At 37.8% G+C, this 13,389-nt stretch overlaps 1 protein-coding gene across 1 annotated transcript; it reads right to left on the minus strand.

Annotated features, from left to right (window-relative positions):
- Dnaja1 (DnaJ heat shock protein family (Hsp40) member A1) lies at positions 1 to 12,971 on the minus strand (the record flags this gene model as incomplete). Its single annotated transcript, XM_004632015.2, has 8 exons — positions 12,808 to 12,971; positions 12,483 to 12,660; positions 10,402 to 10,506; positions 8,803 to 9,030; positions 4,644 to 4,758; positions 1,868 to 1,983; positions 1,313 to 1,413; positions 1 to 177 (listed from the first exon to the last, which is right to left on the minus strand). Coding segments are annotated over exons 1-8 (1,152 nt in total), but the record flags the coding sequence as incomplete, so codon positions are not given.
- Between the last annotated feature and the right edge of the window lie 418 nt (positions 12,972 to 13,389).

Here is a 13,389-nt window from a genome sequence, read left to right on the forward strand (position 1 = left end):
GTCATCCTCATAGGCTTCTCCATTATAATGGCGTCGTCTTTCCTGATTTGGATCAAAGTCCACCAGTTCTACCTGATCCATTTCATCGGTCTCTTCTACTTCCTTCCTCTCAGGTAAGAGTTTCTCCAGAAATGAGAGTTTATCAGGAGAGAGAAAGCCATTTTCAGGAAAGTTTACCTATAAGAAGAAATTTCTGTTAAAATTTTATTTCATTACTAGTGTCCTGTCTTTGAAAGTATCATGAAAATATTTCCCCATAAAAACACACGTAACCATAAACAAGGTACAGGTAAATGTGTACTAATTCCAAGTTAGAATGCTTGCTTTAAAGGGCAGTGCCTAAGATTATGAAAATAGCTTTAAGACAAACTTAATTCAAAGCTGGGTGTGGTGATAAAGATCTAAAACCCCAGATATGAGGCTGAAGCAGATCACAAGTTTGAGGCAGGGTGGGGCAACTTTGAGAGATCATCTCAAGATAAAAAAAAACTGGTGAGAGAAGACGCATAGCTGAGAACAAAGCACTCCCTGGGTTTAATTCCCTGTCCTACAAAAGGCAAAAGCAAAACAACAGATTCAAGCATTGCTTTACACAGCAGATGGAAGAATTAAAATGGTCTAATTGTTAAAACTTAAGGCCATCCAGAGTAAAAAGTGTCCTAACCCAAAGACACTTTAATCAACACTATTTTTTTGGTCTTTTTGAGTCAGGGTCTTCTTATGCAGTTCAGGCTGGCCTTGAGCTTACTTTGTAGCCCAGGCTGGTCTCAAACTTGCAATGACCCTCTTGCCTCAGCCTGAGTGCTGAGTAATGGTGTGCTACCATGCCCAGTTTAACATGTCTGTGGGTGAAAGGCCAACTTAAAATTGTGGGGAAAATGCTTATGGACAATTCTATTAATTAACCAAGCATCACAGTACTTCATTAAAAACATCTACCAATTGTAAAAAAAATGCTTCTACTAAACTCTAAAATACTAGCTTTTTCCTCTTTTCAGACAGGTCTTCCGCTGTAGTGCAGACTGGCCTAAAATTCATAGTGATACTGCCTCAGTCTCCCAAGTGCCAGGATTACAGGTATATGCCACTATGCCCTCCAAGATGCTACTAGTATTAAAGGGCCCCTCCCAATAATTTTGGGGATCACCAGGTTCTTACATATGCTAGTCAACTAAGACTAAGCTACATCCCAAGCCCCAATTAGTCTTTCAATGAAGTATCTACTTGCAATGAACTCAAGTCTTAATATAATTTTTATTAGATTTTGGTAAGTGAACAATTCTCAGCCATCCTTGAGTATTTCACAGCTCACCTTAAATTCAATGATTAGACGACCCTTTTCATATGGTCTACGATAAATTGGCATGCCTTCATTTAGCACACACTTGATGTCTCCATGCTTGACAATCTGACCTAAAAACATTGAAGCCAAGTTCTTAAGGTCACACTTTTACAGGACAATGAAAACAATTTCAACAACAATGAAAATAAAACAAAAAACAATGCCCTGTTTGTTTTGTTTTGTTTTGGTGGAACCAGGGATTGAACTCCGGCCCTTGAGCTTGCTAGGCAAGTGCTTATTCTACTGAGTCTTCTCCCTGGCCCACAATGCCCTATCTGATAAGAATAATTTCATGTGGCAAAACAATCCTAATGCCTCCATTTATAAATTTCCCAGCAGCTGCTAAAGAGCTAAGACCATATGACCCTATCTTAGTCCAGGAAAGGATATGTAACAGAGAAGGGGAGGAAAACAAAAAAAAACAAAAAACAAAAAACAAACAAAAACCATTTTTCCCCCCAGTGCTTCTGTTTAGTTACAGATGAGGAAAACACCAGAACAAAGAAGCTCATCTACATACTCTACCTGGATGAGAGGTGATGACTATCGTTCGGTTATCAAGAGTGGATATTGGCTTTTGGAAGCCACACAGTGCTTCAACCAGCTGTATATCCATACACATGAAAAGATCTTCTCCTCGCCTGTATCAATACAAATATGGCACATATTTACCACTTCCAAACCACCAATGATTCTAAGTACCACCGTGGGAAATTGTTTTCTTTTTTAACAACAGCAAGATGCTTTTCATAGACTTTTTTTTTCCCATTAAAAAATAAAATCAAATCAATTACAGCCAAGAACTGTGAAGACACATTATTTGGAACCTGCCAGCCCATTTCTTGGACAAGACTTCAAACTTCTCCCATACATTTTAGGCAACCTCTATTAATACTTACCATTCCTGAATTGTTTCATTAGTAACTGTAAATCTGGCTCTCATTTTTTTGAGGACTTAAAGAACTGAAACTGACTTTTCATAATTCTGTTAATTTTACTTTTTTAAAAAAAATGTACTTGGGCCAGGGAGATGGCTCAGTAGAATAAGTGCTTCCCTGGCAAGCACAAGGGCCTGAGTTCAACCCTTGGTTCCTCAAAAAAAAAAAAAAGTACTTGGTATTGGGTCTCACTATGCAGCTCGTACTTACAGTGATTCTCCTGTTTCAGCCTCCCGGACGCTGAGATTACAGGTGTGCCTGACTGGTCTTGGTATACCTGGGGTGGGGCAGGCACAGCAAATAGTTGCAGGGATTGAACCTGGGTCCTTGGGTTTGCTTAGAAGGCTAAGCTTAAGCTATCTCTGCAGCCAAGATTCTGTTAACTCTGGAATTTTTATTAGTACATGTTTGTGACATGTTCTCAGCTGGTACATGGAGGTGCTACATCTTAATCCTTTTTACTTCTCCACATGGCGGTGCATGTCTGTAATCCCAGCTACTTAGGAGGCTGAGAGAATCACAAATTCAAGGCCAGCCTAGGCAAAAATTTAACAAGGGCTGGGAGTGTAGCTAAGTAGTAGAGCACATGCCTTGAACATGTGACCACCTGGGCTCAATATCCATTACCAAGAAGGAAGGGGTGGGGATACAGAAGGTGTAGATTTTCACAAATTGATGAAAAAAGCAAACACATATTGAACAAAGATCATTGGTAAGTAAACTCTAAGATCCAGGCTGGGTTTTCAATTATTTAGGCTATTTAAAATTAAATAATGCGGATACTGATCAATTTTAAAGAACAGAAACAATGTTATGAAATATTTAAGTGTCTAGGATACTGAATGAACACAATTTTTTTTTACATATGCAATATCCTACCTTTTCCCTCACACTCTCATTTTCCCTAATTAACATTAACATCTTTGTTTAGGTAGATCATCATCTTGGAAATACTCTTATATGTTAATCTCAATGAGAACACTGTAATAGTGGTTCTCATTTTAAAAAAAGCTATCTATAAAATATGCCAATATGATTAATTTCAAACCAGTTTTTTCTAAATGTTTTCTCCAAACATACCTTAGCCATGGACATAGTCAACATACTACTAATCAGCTTTCTTTTTTTTTTTTTTCGAGACAGGGTCTCTATGCAATTCGGGCTGTCCTTGTGCTCTCTTTTGTAGTCCCTAGACTCAATCTCCTAAGTGCTGGATTATCAGCTTTTTAATTCTTTTTTCGTGGAACTGGGGACTGAACTCAGGCCCTTGTGCTTGCTTACCAGGGAAGTGCTTATTCCACTGAGCCATCTCTCCGACCTATCAGCTTTCTTATATAGCAGACCCTTGGGTTATGACTGGCCTGACAGGTAAACATGGGTTGTGACCGTCATTTTAGTTTTACCCTACAACCAAAATTCCAAATGACTTGAATGCTGGCTCCTCGTGCTTCCAGATGGTCTCACAGAGATTTGACCATTGAAGACTGGTAGAATATGGCAACATCCTTTCCTATATGGGGTTGAGAAATCCTGGGCCAGTGTTTCCCTAATACCAAGATCTGCTATATACAAGAGAGATACTTTGAAGGCTGTAGAGAGGAGCCTGAGAAGGTCAGGGACATAGCTTAGTAGCGTAAGTGCCTGCCTGGCAAGTGCAAGGTCCCAAGTTGAATCTGACATTTCAAAAATCGGAGAAGCCTGAGCCTTCAAATGATAACCTGGTTTACAATCAGCCTTTAGAAATGAATTGAGTTAATACATTAAGGGTCCACTGTGACTTTTAAGTTCATCATTGATATTAAATATTTACAACAAATTAACACATATAGTTTATATCAAGTCCCAATTTGGTTCTGGATACTTAAAAGCAGCTCAATTCATCACAAATTCAGGACTAAAAATTTGTTTGAAAACTACACAGGGGTTAGGGATTTGGCTCAGCAGTAGAATGCTTGCCTAGCAAGCTGAAGCCCTGGGTTCGATCCTCAGCATCAAAGCCAAAAAATAACCCCCCCCTCAAAAAAAAACCCCCACAAAAACCAATTCAACCAAAGAAATACAGTAAAATAATAAAACAAGGCAGTATTTACTGTGAATTAATGATAAAGTTAAAAGCAAAAATACGGCTGGGCATGTTCCCCATAACCAACTATTACTATAGTTATGCTCACATAAAACATCTTCCAATTGAAACACTTTTTTCAAGTACCAGATTAGATAACATAAACTTTTAACAAGACACATAGCTAATTTTTTTACTGTACTTTTCTAGATATTTCTGGAAATATTCTAATAACAGAAACCTCATTTAAATCAAAACTACCAGATATGCAAAGGGTTAATCTGAATGGTTAAATCTTTACCGAGTAAAAACAGCATGGTCCTTCTGATCTAACACAATGATAATATCTCCTGGCTCCAGCCCTGGTTCTTGGTCTCCTTCACCATGGAACGTTATCTTCTGGCCATCTTTCATGCCTAAAAACAAAAGATTAATTTTGTACTCACTGAACATCCAGTAATAGTCAGGATCACAACATCTACTGTAATACCTGGATGTTTGAGCATGCAAAGTAAATTGTTGCTGTCTTTGGGGATGCTAATACCACAGAAATTACTAAGAAAGCCCATTTAATTAGTTTACTCTAGTCTGCTACTGAAGAAAGCTATCACAAATTCTAGAAGCAGACAAGGCTTCAAATTTCAGAGCTGGCTTGATTATTCCTGGGAAGGAAGATGGATAATCTTCCTAAGTTTCAACTTCCCCACAGAGACCTACCTCATTAGAGCTGCTGAGAGAATAAAAATGTCTACATTGACACCAAATCAGTTACTTGCAAACATAACCAGTAAATGTTAGCAGTTTCAATTGTATTAGTTAAGAATCTGTACATTACTTCCACTAAGCCTAGTGTACAAAAACTTTCTTCACTACTGTATTATTAGTATAAGAAAGCAGTGCAGGCTGGGTGCAGCGATGCATGCCTGCACTCGGGAAGCTGAGGCAGAATTGTGAATTCAAGACTGCCTGAGCTACAAACAAAGTGAGCTCAAGGCCAGCCCAAAATGCATATGGAGACTGTAAAAAAAAAAAAAAAATTATTATGTACACTAAAAATTTAAAAATCCACCTTATCAAGAAATGGGAGGGGAGAAGGGAAGGTGCTAAATGAATTAGGATGTGCTATGCACCATCCCCTATAATAAATGCGTTCATTATGTACTGCATACATGTACTAATTTAAAAAAATAGACTAGACATATGAGGTACCCCTCCACACACAAATTTATAATCTAGTTGTGGGCTGTAGCTCTGTGGGAGAGCACTGGGACCACTCCAAGTATGACAAAACAAGCAAGCAAGCAAACAAATCAACCAAAATAATAGTCTCTTTATTGTGAAATAGGTGTACTGCTGGATATTCCCTTAGCTCATGCAGTCAATATCAAAAACACAGGGAGTAGTACTTTTTCTTTGGTTTGTTTGAGACAGGGTCTCACTATGTCATTCAGGCTGGTTTTAAACTATGTAGCTCAGGCTGGCTTTGAACCTGCAGTGACCCTCCTGCCTCAGCATTCTGACTGCTGCAATTACAGGTATCCACCATCCACCACCAAACTTGGCAGTATTTTCCACTAAGGAAAACACTTAAAATAAATAAAAAAAATTATTTAAAAGTCTGCCTCACATACTTGGATTCAGTAAGGGGTTGAACAACTTTTTATTAAATATAACTTACATAAGAATACCTGCCTTTACAAATTATAACTGCAACTATTTCTCTTATTTTCTCAACCACTGATCACTGACACTACCTTAACCTAAACCATTTTGTTTCATCTTTTAGAATGGGAAACATTAAACCCAAGTTAACAGTTCAAGGAAAGTTGCTGCTCTTTGGGGCTGGTACTGGTGACTAAAGCCAGGCCTTGCACATGCAAAGCAAGTGCTCTCTCACTAAGCTATACATGCCCTATCTCTTACAATGAGTTCCTATATCCATCAATCTAGAGTTGGAGGTTAACTCATGATTAATACTTTGTCTTTCTGAGACAGGGTTCTGCTTTGCATTTCAGGTTGGCCTCAAACTCACCTTGTAGCCCTTGTTGGCCTTGAACTCAAGATACTTCTGCTGTACCCTCCTGAGTGCTGGGATTACAAGTGTGCACCACCAGGCCTGGCTCATTAATACTTTTTGTATTACAACTCCATTCTAATGGCCCCTGCCAATTATTTAAGAAAAACCCAACATATCCACAAATCCAGTATTTCATTAAAAACATAAAACTAGTCAGTATCATACAATGATTAACACTGTTCAAACTGTGTGAGGCAAAGTAATTATCTTGTCACAGTAGTAAAGCCATTAAAGCTCAGCCAGGCATTCACAATTGTTCCATATTCCTATTACAGCCAAGCATAAATGGCTTCATTTGCACTCAACATCCTAACTACATGCTTTTGTTGGCAAGAAGGGATGTCTTAGGAAAACTCAAAATACAGGGCCTGCTTATCATATTCTAATTAAAGGAAAAGAGAAAAATTTATAAAAATAAACTGGCTAAGAAATATTTTTCCCCCTTTATATGGCATTGGGGTATGGAAGGGCAGTATTATAATTCACATAGCAGAACAGTCAATTCTTTTGTATCATTAGGGGATTGGTCCAGCATCTGCCCCAAATACCAAAATCTCCTAATTACATGTAACACTTAACAAAATTGCTATACAAAGAGGTATTTTTAGGAATAACAAAAAAAAAAAGTTCTGTGACTATAAACAGTATTTTTTTGTGGGGAGGGGAAGGGACTGGGAATTGAACTCAGGACCTTGCGCTTGCCAAGCAGGTGGTTGAGCCCTGAGCTGTATACATGGCCCTTCTGTGAGTTTAATACAGACACAATTTCCGTATATTTTTAACTTACAGATATGAAACCCATGGAAATGGAGTACCAGTTTTACAACTGCAGCTACATAATGCAAATGCTTATTAATCTGGAAAAGACATTAACAGTAATAGTGTAGCACATTTTGTTTAAATAGCTACAACTAAAAGAAATTATCAAGCCCACCGTTTTACAGAACTAGATTTTCATTTTTTCTCTGGGGTTACATGCATTTCTTTTTTTTTTTGCAGAACTGGGGATTGAACTCAGACCCTCGTGCTTGTCAGGGAAGTGCTTATACCACTGAACCCTCTCCCCAGCCTGGTGCATTTCTATAATGAACATGCACTGCTATATGAATTTTTTTGGGTATTGAGAATAGAACTCAGGACCTTGTGCTGCTGAGCTATATCCCTGGCCCTTTTAATACACTTTTAAAACTTTTTTTTTTTTAGCGCTGAATGCCTTCAGGGCAGGTTTGGCTGGCTTGAGTTGTGGGGATAGAACCACAGCAACCTGAGCCTGACAGCTTTGTTGAAGCAGCCACTTAAAGAACTGAGTTAAGGGGCAGGCCCCCTAAAATTTTTATAAATTGGCAAAATTAAGAAAAAAATACAATATGAAAAGTCAACCTACAGCAAATATATAAACTGACAAGTCTATAACAAAATTTAAAGAGAAAAATAAGTACAGTCTTAAACAATAAGAACATTTTATTGGTCATGGTGGCATATGCCTGTAGGCCTCAACTACTCAAAAGACTGATGTAGGGGGATGGGTTGAGTCCAGGAGTTCAAGGACAGCTGGGGCAACATGAGACTTTGTCTCAAACAGAAAAAACAAAGCGAAACAAATCACCTCTGCAAAACCAGATAAGGGATGGTTAGAAGATTCTAGAAGTTCATATTGACAAAGGTGAGTTTTGATCCATTTGATCCAACCATGCACACCTGACACCTCTGTAATACCAGGTACTCCGGTAGCCAAGGTAGGAGGATTACATGAGTTTAAAGACTGGGTAAAAATCGACAGAAAACATGACTAAGCGCATTTACACATGTTCAAAGCCAGGTGTGGTGGCATTTGGTTTAATCCCAGAACTCAAGAAGCTGAGGCATGATTGCAGTGAGCTCAAGGCCAGCCTAACCTGTACATAATAAAACCCGCCTCAATAAAACAACAAACAGGACTGGGGAGATGGCTCAGTAGAAGTGCTTCCCTGGCAAGCACAAGGGCCTGTGTTCAATCCCTGGTTTTGAAAAAAAAAAAAAAAAGTAGCGATCATCAGCCCCCAACCACGTTCATCAGCTGAAGACTTACTTTTTTTTTTTTTTTCCCCCAGAACCGGGGATTGAGCTCAGGTCCTTGTGCTTGCCAGGGAAGCACTTATTCCACTGAGCCATCTCCCCGGCCCCCAAGACTTACATTTTAATGAGATCATTCTTCACCCAAACTTCCTACTCCACCCATTATCCCTGAGTCCATTTACAGTGCCCACTTATGCCATGAACATGATTCACTTAACACTGAGATTATTTACATACTTAATGAAAGGGACTTTTTAAAAAATTTGCAAAAGGTAGTATTAATAAACTTGCCATGTCATTATAGATTGAGAAATGGATCAAAACTCACCTTTGTCAATATGAACTTCTAGAATCTTCTTTTCTCTAACTATCTTCCTTCCGTTGCAGCTCTTACATCTGTCTTTAGGGCTGATGCGTTCTCCATGGCCCTGGCACTCCATGCACACAGACTGAATTTGCTGAACCATTCCAGGTCCTATCTGATGAATCCTTATTTGCATCCCAGTACCTCGGCAGTTGGGACAGCACTCCACAGCTCCTTTCTTACCACCTCGGCCTAAACAGTTAAAAATTATGTATCAAATTAATAACAATATATTGAGAGCTCTTTATTGTTCATCCAGGAGCATACTGCAACTTCTCTTGCCTTTTGAATTATGCTCTTTGTTATTTCCTATATGCTACTTCTGGTGGTACTAAAATATTTCACGTTTGTATTAACTAGAAAATCTTACTTTCAGTTTTCAAAGGTATGTCTGCTAAGTATAAAATTCAAAGAGGACAGATCTTTTCTTTCAGTCCTTTAATTTAGTTTCTTAAAACACTTGGTCCTTTTTTTTTCTTTCTAATGTGGAATAAGATGTTCTTTAATTTTGTTCTTCCATAGCTAATATTTTTATGTATATGCTTTAATGATTTTTTTCTTTACAAGAAGTTTTGGACAATTTCATTTTTGTGTATCTTAGTATGATTTTATTTAAATGTCTTTGCAAAGGTTCATTTTTCTTGGAAATATGGTATTGTAAGTTGAACAAAATTCAGAAATTTTAACTCTTTAAAAAAATATACACATATATATAACAACAGTGTTTTGGGAAGACAATTCCTAAATATTATATGCTCTTAATAAAGTCTCATGAAAAGGTGCTCTAAAAAGCTACAACTCAAGACTTCATTTGATAAAGCAGTTACTTCAGAATTCCAAAACTGTTTTCTTGAAACAGGGTACTGCTATTTAGGTCAGACTGGCCTTGAACATGAGCCCAGGGTGTCCTGAACTTACTGATATTCCTTCCCCAGCCTCCCAAGTTAGGTGTGCACCACAATGCCCAACTTTATAATTGTGAATTTTACGCATGTGCACCTATAGCCCAATTCTCAGAATCACGTCATTCGTCAAAGTTTTATTTTAAGAGATTATTTTCTGAACTGGAAAGTGAATTCAGGACCCTGTGCTTGCCAGGCAGGCACTGTGCTCCTGAACTATACCAACTCCAGTTTAGTGTTTTAGAAAACATTTTTACAACAAATGATTTACTAAAAAATTGGTTTGATCCCTACCAACTGCACATATATGCAGAACTACATGTTCTTTTGCTAATATTGCTATAGGTGACAGGTTCAGCTGTTTCTCTTTTATATTTGCACTGCAAGATTTTTTTTTAAATTTATTTATTTATTTGTTTATTTTGTGTGTGTGGCCAGCTCAGCCCACCAGGGGGCGGGGCTGGCTGATGTGTGGTGCTGGGGGATTGAACCGCGGTCCCTGTGCTTTGCTTAGTTTAGCTTGTTCTAAGTAGGTGCTTTAGACCACTGAGCCATCTCACCAGCCCCTGCACTGCAAGATTTAAGCAGTGCACATTTGTCAACTTTATGCAGAAAGTCTAAGCGCTATTATCAAGTTATGTAAGATGTTAAAACACTTTACCTTCACATTTGTCACAAATCACATTCTTTTGCAGAGCCAATTTCCTTGTGGCACCATTATATAAATCTTCTAAGGTAACTGAGAGCTGATGCACCACATTTTTACCTACAACAGAATACTCATTAGAAACCTAAGAAACTATCTTACTTATAAATTGGTAAAGAATGGAAGTTCAGTTTTATGCAACATAACTGCTAACTAGCCACTCATATAGAACGTTCACATTATGACATTATTGTCAAAACTACAAATGAAAAAAACCAGGCTACAGATTAAGCAGTGTCTCTAAGGATATAGATATGGTCATTTTAGAAATATGACAATCAATGTTAGCTCCAAAACCACTGAATATTGTTTAGAAAGATTTCATAGTAATCCAGACATGCATTTCTATCTCAGTATGTTCTTTAAAGCTTTCATTTAATATGACATTGAACAATATGGTTGATTACTTCATCCAACATTCTTCAGCTCAATGAATTCCTACTTATCAAGATTGGCTAGGGAAAAAACATTGAGACACCACTGAAATTATCAATTTGTGCTTCTTCCTGATGTAACAGACATAGCATTTAACCCAGCACTGGTTATTTTAAAGAATAAACTTCTCATACTCTTTGTATGCCTGGTACAACTTTCCCCAGTAATGAAAATGTTTCATTTGTTCTATGCAGTATAGCAGCCACTAGTCACGCATTATTAACTACTGGCTACTACTACAACCAGTATTTTTTTTTTCCTTTCTGTAAATTAAAGAGCTACAAAATGTCAGCAGCTACAAAAGAATGTTATATACAGTATCACACCAAGAAGTAGAAGACTAAGATCACATAAGGACAGTGAGAATACAAAGTCACTCACCAATGGTTAATAAGTTTCTAACTATAGTTCTTTCCAGGAGGACTTTATACACCAAACAATAATACCGTAGGCTTAAATAAAAAAGGTTCTCAAATTCTTTCCTACACAACTTGCTGAATGAAAATTTTTTTTTTTACTTCTAAATGAATGTACAGCCTCTTGTTCCTAGCTCCATTTTTGGGTACTACACCACAAATACTCCATAAGTTTAAGAAGAGCAGTGGAAAAGAAAAATAAAGCTACTAGAGTTGCAACAAACATTTTCCAAAAATGACGTTTCACTAAGCCACATGAAACTATGTCAATTGTTTATTTGAGAAGGAAATCACAACTATTTTTCTGTATGACAAACCACTGCAACGATTTACTAAAGAAGTGATACGGATTGCTCACTTTCCAGTAAATTTTTCGAAATAAAAACAAGAGAACATATTTAAAACCAACTGAATACAGCCAGGTGTGGTGTCATAGGCCTATAATCCCAGCACTCTGGAAGCCCAATCCTGAAGCAGGGGAATCCAATTCTAGCTCAGCTCAGTGCCAAGGATCCAGGTTCAATCCCTGAGAACTGCTCCTCCAACAAAACAAGAAAAAACTATCCTACAGACAATTATTTGTATAGCTATAGGCCACTTTTCTGCTAAATATTAAGTGCATATATTTTAAGAATATATGCCAAATCAAGATTAAACAGTATTTGGAAGCATAAAGTCTGTTTTCAGTCCCCACTCAGGCTTGCTATATGAAACTGAGAACGTTTAGGTTTCTCAACTGTAACTTTGAAAAATGCCACTGTACCTACCACTGGTTTCAAGGGTATGAAATCGAATATCGGTTTGATCCCAGCATCCTCCCAGGCTTTCAAAATTGTTACTCTGCTTTGTCCCCTTAATTAATTTATCTTAACCTATGAAAATGACATGCAAAGGCTTCCCAGTATCTCATGTTACCACTTGGTTAGTAATTTTTAGTCACATCAAATCTCATTTGAAAAACTACTTTAAATCAAAGGCTATCAACTTGCAACATTATAATAACATGCAAACAATTTATTTGGAAGAGGCTCTTGCACTTGCCAGGGAAACGCTTATTCTACTGAGCCATCTCCCCGGCCAGTGAAAACTATTTTCTTTTCATGTGAACAATTTAAAACACGTGAATTCTCAAAAATTTTTCTGACAAAGAGTTACTTTTGTTGCATATAGACTAGGTTTTCTTACCTCTCCTTTCTCTCTGCATCCTTCCTCCTCCTCCAAAAAACATGTCAAAGATATCCATGGGGGATCCAAAACCTCCGCCTGCTCCACCCTCCTTAATTGCCTGTTCTCCTCCTTTGTCATACAATTCCCTTTTCTTGGCATCAGAGAGAACTTCATAAGCTTGAGAAATCTGTTTAAACTGTTTTGATGGAAGGAGAGTAAATTTCATTTTTAAAAAAAGGCGTTAGAAAGCATAGCCGCTGTTATTACACAGCCATTTCAGGTGCTAATACAAACACTATACTCAACGCAGAAAATTCATTTAAGAGTACTACATAGTACTTGCCTTTTCGCCTTCATTTGGATTCTTATCAGGATGGTACTTCAAAGCCAGTTTCCTATAAGCCTTTTTTAGTTCTTCTTGGGTAGCATTGGGTTTGACCCCCAAAACATCGTAATAAGTCGTTTCCTTCACCATTTTCTACAGGCTGAAAGAAGACACGACTTTCAAATGGTAGTTCTTAATTTGCAAGGTCAGACCACTATGTTCTTTGGAAAATCTGATTTTAGTAACACTTCTTTTTCCTAAACTTCAAAAAAAGGTAACAATTCCTACAATAACTAAGTTATTGTACTGAGTTACTAAGTTCTAACACACTAAATTTTGGCTAACAATTATGAAGAAATTAAAAAACCCTTTTAGGAGCGGCTGGTTCCCATTCTCCTTCATTGATGCATCCACACCAACTCGGTAACAGCCTACTGTAAACTGGATTCTTCCGGTTCCTCTTCCCCAGAGGTAGTGACAGACAGCAGTAATTGGAAAGGCGCACCAATAGGTTCAGTCCACCGGCTAACGTGGTCTTTGGGTCTGATAAACGCCATATGCTCCCAGAGAAAAACATGGGGGTACGCGGTAAGCCCTCCT

This window comes from Octodon degus, unplaced genomic scaffold, assembly GCF_000260255.1.
Source record: "Octodon degus isolate 3935 unplaced genomic scaffold, OctDeg1.0 scaffold00045, whole genome shotgun sequence".
NCBI lineage: Eukaryota > Metazoa > Chordata > Mammalia > Rodentia > Octodontidae > Octodon > Octodon degus.